At 47.3% G+C, this 12099-nt stretch overlaps 6 protein-coding genes across 6 annotated transcripts; 3 read left to right on the top strand and 3 right to left on the bottom strand.

Moving 5' to 3' along the window:
* Window positions 1–440: 440 nt before the first annotated feature.
* On the bottom strand, window positions 441–1041 carry JR316_0005566 (uncharacterized protein; the record flags this gene model as incomplete). The annotated part of the gene is made up of 4 exons (XM_047891323.1): window positions 441–653; window positions 719–831; window positions 910–969; window positions 1023–1041. The coding sequence occupies 4 exons, from the start codon at window positions 1039–1041 to the stop codon at window positions 441–443; spliced, it is 405 nt and encodes a 134-aa protein (XP_047748672.1).
* A 299-nt stretch (window positions 1042–1340) lies between these two features.
* JR316_0005565 (uncharacterized protein) lies at window positions 1341–2657 on the top strand (the record flags this gene model as incomplete). The annotated part of the gene is made up of 5 exons (XM_047891322.1): window positions 1341–1466; window positions 1527–1650; window positions 1706–1947; window positions 1998–2074; window positions 2129–2657. The coding sequence occupies 5 exons, from the start codon at window positions 1341–1343 to the stop codon at window positions 2655–2657; spliced, it is 1098 nt and encodes a 365-aa protein (XP_047748671.1).
* Window positions 2658–3531: 874 nt separating this feature from the next.
* On the top strand, window positions 3532–4932 carry JR316_0005564 (uncharacterized protein; the record flags this gene model as incomplete). The annotated part of the gene is made up of 5 exons (XM_047891321.1): window positions 3532–3681; window positions 3781–3904; window positions 3963–4204; window positions 4268–4344; window positions 4398–4932. 5 exons carry the CDS (start codon window positions 3532–3534, stop codon window positions 4930–4932), a joined length of 1128 nt encoding a protein of 375 aa, XP_047748670.1.
* A 248-nt stretch (window positions 4933–5180) lies between these two features.
* Window positions 5181–6338, bottom strand: JR316_0005563 (uncharacterized protein; the record flags this gene model as incomplete). The annotated part of the gene is made up of 3 exons (XM_047891320.1): window positions 5181–5600; window positions 5652–5928; window positions 6025–6338. The coding sequence occupies 3 exons, from the start codon at window positions 6336–6338 to the stop codon at window positions 5181–5183; spliced, it is 1011 nt and encodes a 336-aa protein (XP_047748669.1).
* Window positions 6339–7567: 1229 nt separating this feature from the next.
* Window positions 7568–9624, top strand: JR316_0005562 (Mitochondrial pyruvate carrier 2; the record flags this gene model as incomplete). The annotated part of the gene is made up of 7 exons (XM_047891319.1): window positions 7568–8006; window positions 8063–8533; window positions 8981–9106; window positions 9162–9272; window positions 9332–9405; window positions 9462–9514; window positions 9564–9624. 7 exons carry the CDS (start codon window positions 7568–7570, stop codon window positions 9622–9624), a joined length of 1335 nt encoding a protein of 444 aa, XP_047748668.1.
* A 186-nt stretch (window positions 9625–9810) lies between these two features.
* On the bottom strand, window positions 9811–11285 carry JR316_0005561 (Endo-1,4-beta-xylanase D; the record flags this gene model as incomplete). Its single annotated transcript, XM_047891318.1, has 8 exons — window positions 9811–9896; window positions 9962–10159; window positions 10223–10401; window positions 10453–10607; window positions 10661–10700; window positions 10755–10951; window positions 11009–11101; window positions 11163–11285. The coding sequence occupies 8 exons, from the start codon at window positions 11283–11285 to the stop codon at window positions 9811–9813; spliced, it is 1071 nt and encodes a 356-aa protein (XP_047748667.1).
* Between the last annotated feature and the right edge of the window lie 814 nt (window positions 11286–12099).

The raw sequence follows: 12099 nt of genomic DNA, 5'->3' as shown, positions 1-12099 counted from the left end.
CAAGGTAGAGAATCCAAAACGTTGCATGAGAACAAGTAACCCGAAGAGAAGACCAAGGTGAATAAATAAAGCAATTAAGAAGAAGAGCGATGCACCAAGTAGAGCATACAATAAAATAAAGATACGCCAACAAAGCGATAATAATCACACACATTAGAAGCTTTAAGGACAGCAACACAGAGCTTGGGAGACGAAGGAAGAGAACAGCTCAACGCAATTTGCCGAGAAGGGGTTTAAAAATAACGCAACAAAGTTGCTTTGCAGACATGCGCATATAGCCGTATGTTGAAGAACCTAAGCAGAGAGAAATCGCCGTTGTTAGTCCGACATTCAATGACACATGAACGTTTGATGAAACATGAATGAGCAAGGGGCAGAGATGCATACCGTATGATGAAAACGAGGGGCTGATAGGGCGACAAGGCTCGAGGAAGAATCGCTTAGTCGTCGTCCTCGTCCTCGTCGGCGTCCTCGCTCTCGTCTTCTTCGTCTTTCGCTTTCGCAGCTTTCTTGGGAGCAGCCTTCTTACGAGGAGCGGCCTTAGCTTTGGGCTCCTTGGGCTCCTTTGCTGCTTTGGGCTCTTTGGGCTTTCGTGCTTTGGCATCCTGTCCCCGGTTGGGGTTCTCTGGCGAGTCTTTCCACATGGCGGCGATCTAATGGTTGCGAGTACAATGAACATGCCGGAGTTCAATTGCGCAGTAGCAAAAAGGCCACCTACATGCGACATAGCCTCCTTTGCACGACCAGGGTTCTCCTCGTTCCATTTCTTCATGTTCTCTTTGCAAAAGCGTTGGTAGGCAGTGGGCTCGCGCTTGGGCTTATCAGCCTTATCTATAAAATCAGATAAGAGGCACAAGGGGCCACAAAAATGAGAACGACGGTCAGAGATGTTCTGAGAAGGTATCGCACCCTCTTTGGTGGTTTTGGTCTTATTGTTTGCAGCTTTGGTCGCTGACTTGGTTTTGGTTTCTGATAAGTGGTGAACTAGGGAAATCGTGGCGATAGAAAAGAAAAGAAAATACCAGTTGCAGTCTTTGCCATTGGGACTAATCGACGGGGGCAGAAAAGAGATGGTGGTGGTAGCGAATTAAGTTGGAAAAGGGAAGCTGACAGCAGGACATTGTTGATTTTCTGCTGGATTTGAATTTAGAAGCCATAGGGCGCGACGCGTTTGTTGATCGATTGCACGTGATAGGGTCCGTGCGCATACCCTGGTGGGAGATAATGATGTAATCATTTGAAAGTCCGACTAGAGCAAAACCGTTGTGATGCAGCCACGTCAAACGCCCACTTCTTTTCCCCACCCATTCGTGCTATTTTTTCTTCTGCTCTTTTAATAGATGTCCTACGCTCTTTCTATTGCCTCTTTCGCATTAGGCGCCGCATCTCTGGTAGCCGCCCAGGTCACTGGCACTTATCCTCCGACCCCGTTGGCGTCCAAGCATTTTTCTTATCCTTCCGGCATCGTGAGTGGATCTTGGTATCTTGGCGGCCCTCCTTCAATGCTCATTCTTGTGTCTCTCTAGCCTTATAAAGTCGACACTGACCAAGGTCTTGTTCGTGGAGTTCAGTCTGGGTACAATATCTGCAACACGACCACCGAAAACCAAAATTCACTGTGCCAGACATCTTTCTTCAATGACGCTACCGGTCAGTTTTTTTTTTCTCAATCCTTCAATTGATTAATTTTCTCAATAATCTGTAGATTTCTGTTTGTGGGCGCCTCATGAACCCGGAAAGACTGTTGGGGATGTCGAGGGTGAAATGGTAGCTTGGTGCACCAAGCCCGGTCACGGAACTCGCCTTATTCCTGAAGGCGCCCTTACTGGTCTTCAGTTCCTGAAGACTCCTGACTTCATTCAAGTGGTCGGCTTCATTGACCAGACGAAGATCAATATGGCTTCTGATGACAGTGGAGGCGAGATGGACCCACACGGCGCTGATCTTGTGCGTTGCAATCATTTAATATCGGTCTCGATTCTGACTCGGCGCCATAGCGTGGAAACCCCATGGGTGGTATCATGTTTTCTAACGCTTGGACTGGCCAATACGTCCAGGCTGTTGAATGGACAAAGTACGTATTGCTTCAATGACCTTTGCACGTGGTTCTAATTTTACTGGGGAACAGTTTCATGGGAAACAACGCGTTCTGCTTGAAGGCCTGCGATCCATCACGGCCTAACCCTGCTGAATATTGCCAACATATTTATGATCGCATTGGTTGCGCTTTCAACGCCCCTAATGCTGCCAAGAACAATGTTTTCGAGTCCTGCGAGGCTGAAAGCGGTGACTTCCCTGGTGTCTACACTTCCGACGGCGTCGTTCACACCTATACTCAGCCCCCTGAGTCTCTGGGTCCCATCATGACCAGGCCATACGAACCAAAGATCCCTTCCTCCTCTAACTGCCAGCCATTCACCAGCTCTGTGGTTTTCACTGGCCTTCCCACTGCCGCTGGCTCTTCCCCTTCGGCATCTGCTACAAATTCCGCAAAACCTTCCACTGGAGCCTCGTCCTCCAAGAGTGGAACAAGCGCAACAGCTTCCTCAGCACCCTCGGGGAATGCCAACAACACCTCTGGGAGTGAATCCACCATGATCGCTATCTCTGGTCTTTCCTTCCTGGGTGTCCTCTTCTCCGCCATCTTCCTGTCGTAAACGCTGACAGTTGTTTTCCCATCTTTCCACATCTTTATTAGAATGCTCCACTGATCTGATACATACTCACACTCCTTTGGACTCGTTATCGTCATATAATTTACCTTTGAAAATATTCATTGGCTTTCGCATACCCTACATAACTACCCATTGCCGTCAGTGTTGTTGTTAAGTCCAAGTTTACTTTTAAACCCGGGAAATACATTCACCATACCTAGGCGATATGCAACGCATCGTCGAAGCATGTCTGACATCGACTCAGAGTCTGTCGGCAAACTCCTAAGGTCGTGACATGACATCAATCGTTATGTTTCTGTTGGGTTTCTGCCCCCGCTTCCGTTCGACAAATTACCTCTCTATGTCTACACTTCTCCTCAATTCTAGATGCGAAACTCAGCTAGCCCTACGACGAGTTTCAATGTTCTCTCATTTTTTTGCTTTGCAATGTTGCAGAGTGTAATAGTCGCCCGTCTTGTTTAATACTCCACACAGCCACCCAAGCGAACTTGGCTTCATACAAAGGGTCAGTTTTCCGGTCTTGGATGGTCTTGGTTCATGATTGCTGATTTGCAGGACGTCGGCGTTCTGGAGGGATGCCCAAGCCTATCCAAGCCTTGGCTGCTACGACAGGTGGCGTGGAGCCTTTGTTATTCCCCTAGACTTTCTGGGCGAGCTGCACATATGAAGCGGCGCCCCCCAGCTTTTTTCTTCCTTCCTTCTTCCTTCCACTTTTACTTCCTTCACGTTCTACTCGTAACCTCCCCTCCCCTCCCCCTCCCCTTTATACTCTAGATATTTCTAGACTCATATAATCCACACCTTCGTTCCAAACCCATATTCCAAGCAAACCTTTTCCACCAAACCAACACGAAAAATGTCTCCAGTCACTCTTTCCCTTTCTCTCCCGCGCATGGTTGCGCTGGCAATCTCAGCGTCTGTCGCCATGGCTCAAGCCCCACCCATGGCTACTTACCCCGCCGTTCCCCTCGCTCAGAAGGGTCCTTACAACTATCCCGACGGAATTGTGCGTATAATACTTTTCACTGTGCTGTCCACGCAACACCCCCCTTTTCTTCTTCACCCCTTTTTTATGTTCCTATTCTTACATCCATTTTCTTTATAGCCTTACAAAGTCGACACCGACACTAACCTAATCCGTGGAACTCAAATCGGATACAACATTTGCAACGCCACAACCGAGAACCAGCAATCTCTGTGCCAGACCTCGTTCCTCAACGATCTCGATGGTATGTTTTACTTTCTCAATATATTCAAAGTTGCTGAAGATAGGGGTCGTTTGTCTAGACTTCTGTCTTTGGGCTCCTGCTGAGTATGGCGCGACTGTTGGTGACATCGAGGGTTCCATGATCGCTTGGTGCACCAAGCCCGGACACGGAACGCGTCTCATCCCTGAGGGTGCTCTCCATGGTGTGCAGTTCACCAAGACCCCTGACTACGTCCAAGTCGTCGGTTTCATTGATCAGACAAAGATCAACATCCTTGAAGGTGATTACGGAGGTGAGATGGACCCTCACGGTGCCGATCTCGTGCGTGCATATATTTTTTTGTGCTCCTGATATTGGATTCTTATGCTTCGCTTTTTTATACAGCGTGGTAACCCCATGGGTGGTATCATGTTCTCCAACCGCTTCACTGGCCAATATACTCAGGCTATTGAGTGGCACAAGTAAGTTCATTTTTTGTATTTCTTGTATCTGATCTCATATTGAAATTGCACAGCTTCATCGGCTCTAACTCCTTCTGCTTGAAACTCTGCGATCCCCGAGGCGCCAACGCTGCTAACTACTGCGAGCACATCTTTGATCGTATTGGCTGCAAGTACAACGCCCCCAACGAAGCTCGCAACGGTACCTTCGAGGCTTGCGAGGGCGAGAACCAGGACTTCCCCGGAATTTACACCGGTGCTGACGGTGTCACCTCCACCTACACCCAGCCCCCTGAGTCCCTCGGCCCTATCACCACCGTCACCTACGAGCCCCGCATCCCCAAGTCTTCCAACTGCGTCCAGTTCGAGTCCAAGTCGATCTACACCGGCCTCCCCACCGCCAGCGTTGCTGCTCCTTCTTCCTCTGCTACCTCCTCTTCGCAGACGAACGGCGGAAGCTCGAGCAGCGCCACATCGCGCTCCTCGGCCTCGAACTCGAACTCTGCTGCCCCAAGCACGCAGACTGACACCAGCGGTGCCGGCCAGGTCGTCGCCTCGAGCGCTGTCCTCGTTAGCGCCCTCTTCGGTGTCGCCATGCTCCTCGCTTAAGGACCAATTGTCTTAGTGTTGTTGTTTTCACGATATCGCCCCGAGAGCATTCATCCCCTTTATGAGCAGTTGGCTCTGTCTGTTACCTCCGTCTTGCATCATACCCTCATATCCACACCCATTGCATCCTTTCGCGCACACCACCAAAATGGCAGAATTTGGACATTTTAATAGTTTATTTACGTACACATATTCGAAATAGTGTTGCAGGCAATGATGAATGTTAATTATCATTGTCGGTGATAGATTTAATCGTCGTTATCCAAATCGGCTAGGTCGTCCCACTCGGGAAGGTTGAAGTAACTTGGCAGTTTCTCCCACATCTCAGTGCGCCCATTGGCAGCCTCGGCGTGTACGAATATGTTACAGGGCAGACAGTAGCAGAGATCTATTGCAGGAGTATCGAATATTGTTCCGGGGTTGTCCAGTAAATAGAAAACGCGTTCATTTTTCTTTTCGTGGTTGGCGCAGTCGTCGTATTCGGATGTGCAATCCACCGACTCATCATCATCCTCGGTTTCGTAGAGAGCGCTCATTGGTTTGAAAAGTGTTTTCTCTAATGCCTCCCTGGACAGAGCGATTCTGGCATCAATAAGCATATTCTGAACCGCAATTGGCAGGACAGAAAGTGAACCGTCCGCTTGCGAAATGCCCTTTCGTATTAATTTCTGCATAGTACCAGTCAATATTAGTTCTACAAAACCAGCTTAGAATCTGACCGTGTTCGAGTGTCTGATACATAGCAAATAGATGACAGGGAGGAGAGATGTCCATCCAACTTCCTGGACCACGTTTGCCAGCTCGAACAGATGCGCGTTGATATACTTGATGCGATCCGCATTGTTCGAAACCCACTCAGTGTAGGAATCAATAGGAAGTATATCTCTGAGGCGTGCAATGGCAATATCCCGGTAAAAGTTAAAGTGGTACTTGTTCCCCAAAAGCAGCAACGATATGACTCGCTCAATAGGGTATTCTTCAGGAAGCTTTTGCGTGCTGTTAAAAATAGTACCGTCAGAGTTGGATAATATTCAAGTTAACCACAGGAGAGAAACGATGTGTGTGTGTATTCGGTGAACAGGAATGTCTCACTTATAACAATTGTACATCGCCTTCAATAGATTCTCCCAGTCCTTTGCTCTATCGCCAAACACTTCTACAACTTGGCATGGCTCTTTAGAGGATTCATCGGCTGGCTGTGGAATCTTGAACATGTCGCAGAATACTTCGGAATGCCTGGCGATAAAATCACGATGAACTCGAAAGTGGGTTGTCTCCGCCTGTATAATGACTGTTCCGTCATTGAACCAAAGATCCGGTGAGCGGGTTATGTGCGAAGAGTTGTCATCCTTTGCAGCTTCAACCTTGCGTTTCTTGGATGCGGCGCGAGTTTGGGGAGAGGTCATTGGATTTAGGAAGGGTTGTAAGTGGTAGTGAGTATATAATGTCAACCTACTTTATGTACTCCATTCTCTGAGCTTGTGTAGCTAAATTAGGCAGTGAACGGACACAAAAAAGGACAACTGCCATCCACTGGCCATCATAAGAGATCAGAGGTTTGGTTTCACCAGGAAACCAGGAAACTCTTTCAATCTACTAACACCTTTCCCATGCCCCATTTCTCTTGAAAGTTTGAATATTACCTTTAATATTTGTTTTCTTAGCCTTTATTATATTTGACGGAAAAAGAAGCAAAATAGGGCAAACCAATCGAAGGAAAGGGCGGCAAAAGTACCAGCGCTTCGTTTGTGCTTCGTGTCTCTAGCGCAATCGCAAGTGTCCTCGGGACGTGCCGTAGCAAGGTTCAGGCAAGTAACAGCACCAGCATCCAGCTGAACGGCAATACGCAACGCGTGATCCGGTTATTTTCGGATCCCTTTGCTTCGTCCCACACTGAATCCGCATCAATAGTTGTTCCGAGTGTTCCTTCTTGGAATAACAGGAGGTACGCTGATATTGGTACGAAACGGCTTTGGAACAGACTCAAAATATCAAGCAGTGGACATTCAACAGAGCAATAGCAGCCTGAGGAGGCTATGCAAGTTTCCATGTGAGCTTCTGTGTGATTCCTTCTCAGAACGCTACATGGAGGGCAGTGCAATCTCGTAGGACAACTGCCACACGGTTAGTCAAGGATAATCTCTCCAGCATCTATATAAGTGCAATGCCTCACAGTGTCAGGGATTTATTCTCTCAGCCATTTCCGCGCAACTTTCATTCGCCTTAATCCGAGTCTGCGATGATTCTCAAGGCATCGGCAACTGTAGTAACAGAGAATGAATATGTCGCTTTTCGCAGGGATGCTAGCGATATTGCTTCTCTACAGCTTCGGTCCACTTGGAATATTCTCTGGAGCTGCATTTGCACAATATTTGCATGCACTTGGGTTTCCATCCATCCGAACTCGCCTGGGCTGCGAAAAGGGAAACTTGATATATTTTTACGACGCCTGGAGCTCACGATGTGGACTATTCTGATTCCAGAGATGACCCTATACTGGGCATTGAGGCAGTGGTTAGGGGCAAGGCGACTTGCAGAATTTTACAAAGGTGGGTTGACCAATTTCAGCGAAAAACATGCTTTAGACTATCTTCTAGATTTTGAATGGACGAAAACACATGGCCATTTTCTTCAAATGGGTGGCTTTGTTCTCGCAGATAGCAATGGGAGAGTGGAAGTCATTACAGATGAACATTTCTACGACTTGCTCGATAAAGGGTCAATATCTTTTCCGGACGTTTCTAAAGATCAGATTTGTTCCCTATCTAGGGGAGATGGTCTCTCAAAGTTGATTGTTGTTGGTCAAACCTCGTGGTTTATAGCTCAGTGCATCTCCCGAGCTATAATGAGTGTCGGTTTGACAGGGCTTGAGCTGGTCACGCTCGCATTTGCCTTTCTCAATGGTTTGATGTATTTCTTGTGGTGGGATAAGCCATTGGACGCCGAATATCGCATCCGAATCTATCCTTGTTCCAGACCAGCTCCAGTTCCACTGCCAGCATGGATAGATCCTCTCTCGCCAACGACACAGATCCTCTCGCATGGTCAACCTGAAGCAGGTGGAAGTGCGGCTGGTATGTGCGCTGTCTTGTCACTGGGTATTGATTCTGAAATGTGTATCTTTATGAAGTCAACTCGAATTTACAAAACACAACGCTAACCCAGCCTCGACAGGATGCCACTAAATCTTCTTTCTACGTTCACTCGGGCCATGTGTCTCCTGGAGCAAAAGACCACATTACGCAAGACAGAGTATCTCGTTTACGAGAGGCCTTCCTTTTTGGATGGAAGCGCCTCTCTCAAATGCGTGGTTCCCATTACACACTTGATTCACCAGTGACGGAAATCCCAACCTTTTACGCTCTACCACATCGCATTACCGCTATTCCGGCGTGTAATATGGCAATTGCGGTCATTGGTGTTATGTTTGGTGCAATACATTGCGCGGGATGGAACCTCGGGTTTCCAACACAAGAAGAGAAGGTCCTTTGGAGAGTTTGTGCGGTAGTGGTCTCCACGCTACCTGTTCTAATGGTTTTCCATGCGACGCTCCTCATGATTGGTGGTATCCCAACTTTTCTTTCTGGAGCTCGACACAAAGGTATAGTCATCATTGGTGAAATATTTTGGAAATCTCTTCCCGTCTATTTCATAGCCAGAATTATTTTACTGACAGAAGCTTTTATCACTTTGAGAGATCTTCCAAAGGAGGCTTTTGTACAGGTGAACTGGACACGCTTTTTACCACATATTTAATAGAGTAATTATATCAGAGTCGGTGATACCATGTTCGGAACAGTACCCAACGCCATGATACCCCTCGTTCAACTAGTTATAATTAAATCAAAAAAATAGTTGTTGTGTTTGATTGGAAAATCATTGTAAATCGAACCTACATTGCGTTGTCTCTCCAAACGTTTCGCACATCTATTTAGGTGAGAACATTTTCAGGCACATTTAACACAAATGTGCCACCGGCAGACTAAGGAAACGATTACCTAATTGCTGCTGTTCCCTCATTCTGCACTCCCTGACGTAAATTCAACAGGCTTCCTTCTTCCCCTCACTCTCAGACCGCCATCCAGTAGAACTATTACCGTGTCCCTCACGATGTCCGGCCCTGCTGCTGCTTCTGGTGCTTCAAAGGTGTCTGCATTTATCAATCACCCTGCCGGTGAGAATCACAAATAGATAGTACTTCCCTGGAACATTCATGTTGATGCTCGTAGGCCCCAAGACGGTGTTCTTCTGGGCACCCTTCATGAAATGGGGTTTGGTTGCAGCTGGACTGAAAGATATGAATCGACCTGCGGATAAGCTTAGCGTATCCCAGAATCTAGGTAAGTCTGATATTCAGTGATTCATTGTATCAGTGCTGACTCCTCCTCAACCTCCGTAGCGCTCGCAGCCACTGGCTTCATATGGGTACGGTGGTCCCTAGTAATCACCCCCGTGAATTATAATCTGGCAGCGGTATGTTTTCTTCCACTATACGGCGGCACCACTCGTACTACATTTTCCTCTTACAGGTCAACTTCTTTGTGGGGCTCTCGGGCATCACGCAATTAGGCCGCATTGTTAAGTACGTGGAATGCATGGTATTCCACGCAAATATACTGATATTCTCCCAGTTATCGAATGAACAATCCGGAGCCAACTAACTCCACACCTTCAACGCCTTCAAATTCATGATCTTATATTGCCAATTTTAACAACGGTTCGGATCTTGGTATAAACATTATTCACTGATGAATTTACTGCTCAATCTTAGGCTGGTGCGTTTCTAGTACCTCCCTCATAACTTGCTAAGCACTGAAGTGTATCACATTCAAGGATAAAAACATAACGTATGAGCTCTGAGCATACAAAAACTGTTGTTTACAGGCATTGAGAATAGTACGGGTTCTGGGCCTGGCATGTATATGGAGCGGCACACACAGTTGGTCCGCTATATCCTTGTCCTCCTGCAGAAAATGGTTTGTGAGCACCACACAGAATCTTCGCAACACAATGTTCACTCTTGACTCACCGCATTGCGCCCAATGTGCTGCGGTGTTTCCTGGAACCTGAGTGGTGATTGGCCCTGCCGGAGTAGTCGCTGGTGGGGTTGGCGTCACGCTGGGATAAGATCCAGGAGCAGCAGTCGTTACTGCGCCACAACCAATTGCCTGTGTGGCGGTTCCTGGACCTGCTTGGATGGGGTTACACCCAGGAAGGCTGGGAAGCCCTGTAAGTATTAAGTGTTAATAATTCGAATTACAGTCTTTGGGCGTTAAACATTTGGACATACACCCATCAGTGGTCTCAGCGACTCGGGGAGCCTGGACACAGGCATTGATGGCGTTAATGGATTGGGTGGTGAGGACATTACAATTTCCTCCTCCCGCGTCATTGCAGCTGTCCATGGCTTTCTGAAGGGAGTCACCTTTCCAGCCAAAGACGTAGTCGGCGTGCTGGCCAACTCCGACTCTGAGATCATAACTGAGTCAGCTCGTTGTTTCTGAATGAAATGACACTCACGGGTCGCCCATCGAGAATACAAACGGTTGTTTTCCGTTAGATGGCCACATACTGTTGAAAGAGGTTGTATCCCATATGGTCTCGATAAAGAGCTCGGGGAGAACAACAGGATGGGTGGACGGACAAGCACCGTTGATGGTGTAGCTCGTGTGGCTCTAAATGCGTAAAGTGTTAAGTTTGTCCAGCAGCGCTGGGTATAATGGCTTGCCTTATGGTCAGGGGTGTCGAGGTTAATACCATCCCAACATCTGTAATGAGGATAAATCATAATAATCCTAGCGACAATTTGGATGGATGCGCACGTGGGGAAGACAATCTGAGAGCGGATCCCTCCACTGCACGGCTGGTTAGGAAGGGTATGCGAATCGCTTCCTGGTGTGCCAACAACTCCCCCATTCCCGTAATTTTCCGTCAAGCACCTAAAGTTTAGCGAGTTGGCCTCAGCAGAGTTAGGATCGTATTGTCGCAAAAAAGGGTTTCCGACAATCATACGGAATCCCTAGGGAGTTATGTTGTGAGGCATGGAATGATAGAGAAGTGAAGGGAGTTGGAAAACCTTCTTAAATGCGATGACCTTTCCCGTTTGAATGTAATAAATTGTCATTCCACCATTTGCATTTCCAAGGTATTGTCCTGGCATTTGAGGAACCTGTAGGCAATCCATTAGAATAAAAAAACGGCTAGCTGATGTGGATATATCCTCAGCTTACCCTCTTGAAGGTCCCGTTAGGATGTTGGAAATACAGCACGGCTGTCCAATAGTTAGAAAAGTCCTCCTTGAAGGTACATGTCGTGCACGTAGAGAGGCTGGGAAGATCGTTTGCGGGGTCCATGGTGATATTGAATCTGATATTTACGGATATAAAGAATATACCGGACGTCATAATTAAACAGGACTTACGCATTCTTCAAATCGAGGCAGTATCATAGGTAGGTATCATATATCTGAGTATGATGAATTTTGAGGGTATTTAAGAGTATACTCACTCCCCCGACAATCTACAACAGCAATGAAGCGGTATGGATAACCAGCATTACAAATTCAAATGCTTACCTGGTGGAGATGCCCAGAGACTTGACCAGGGCTGATTAACCTGCAGTGATATATTATGTCGGACTCGAGATCCCACAACGAACACGAGAGGTGTATGCTCACGGATCGAAACGTTCAATGACCAGTTGGGAACATGGAAAGCGAAGAAGAGCATGAGTTTGAGCAGATGCAAGTGCGAAAGAAAGAAGAACTTTAAACCAGTGCATGTTCGCAAGGAGGAATGTTGTGACACCACTGAAAATGAGGCGAGCCTTTATAGGTTGTCAAACACAATTGAGATGCCTATTTCAACAAAACAGTTTGTTTTTACTGCCGCTCCACTCTTCTGAAGGTTCGGACTGTAAAAGAACCGTAAATCGACCGATTTCCAGTCGTTGTAGCGGTGTGGGTTCTAGACTACGGTGAATTAGTAGTCTTCTGCCCTGGTGTCGATTTTTCCATGAGCTCGCTGAGGAATGAACTCGGGAGGCACTGTTATCAATTTATTTCCGAAACTGTGGGTGCACTTGATCACCTGCACGCGAGTTGTGGCCTGTTGGCTATGTTTTTCTCCATTGAGAGGCCTGTGTATGCATATCGAAACATAATATGTC

Source organism: Psilocybe cubensis, chromosome 5, assembly GCF_017499595.1.
Source record: "Psilocybe cubensis strain MGC-MH-2018 chromosome 5, whole genome shotgun sequence".
In the NCBI taxonomy this organism is placed as follows: Eukaryota; Fungi; Basidiomycota; class Agaricomycetes; order Agaricales; family Agrocybaceae; genus Psilocybe; species Psilocybe cubensis.
This window is presented reverse-complemented; position numbering and strand designations above follow the sequence as displayed.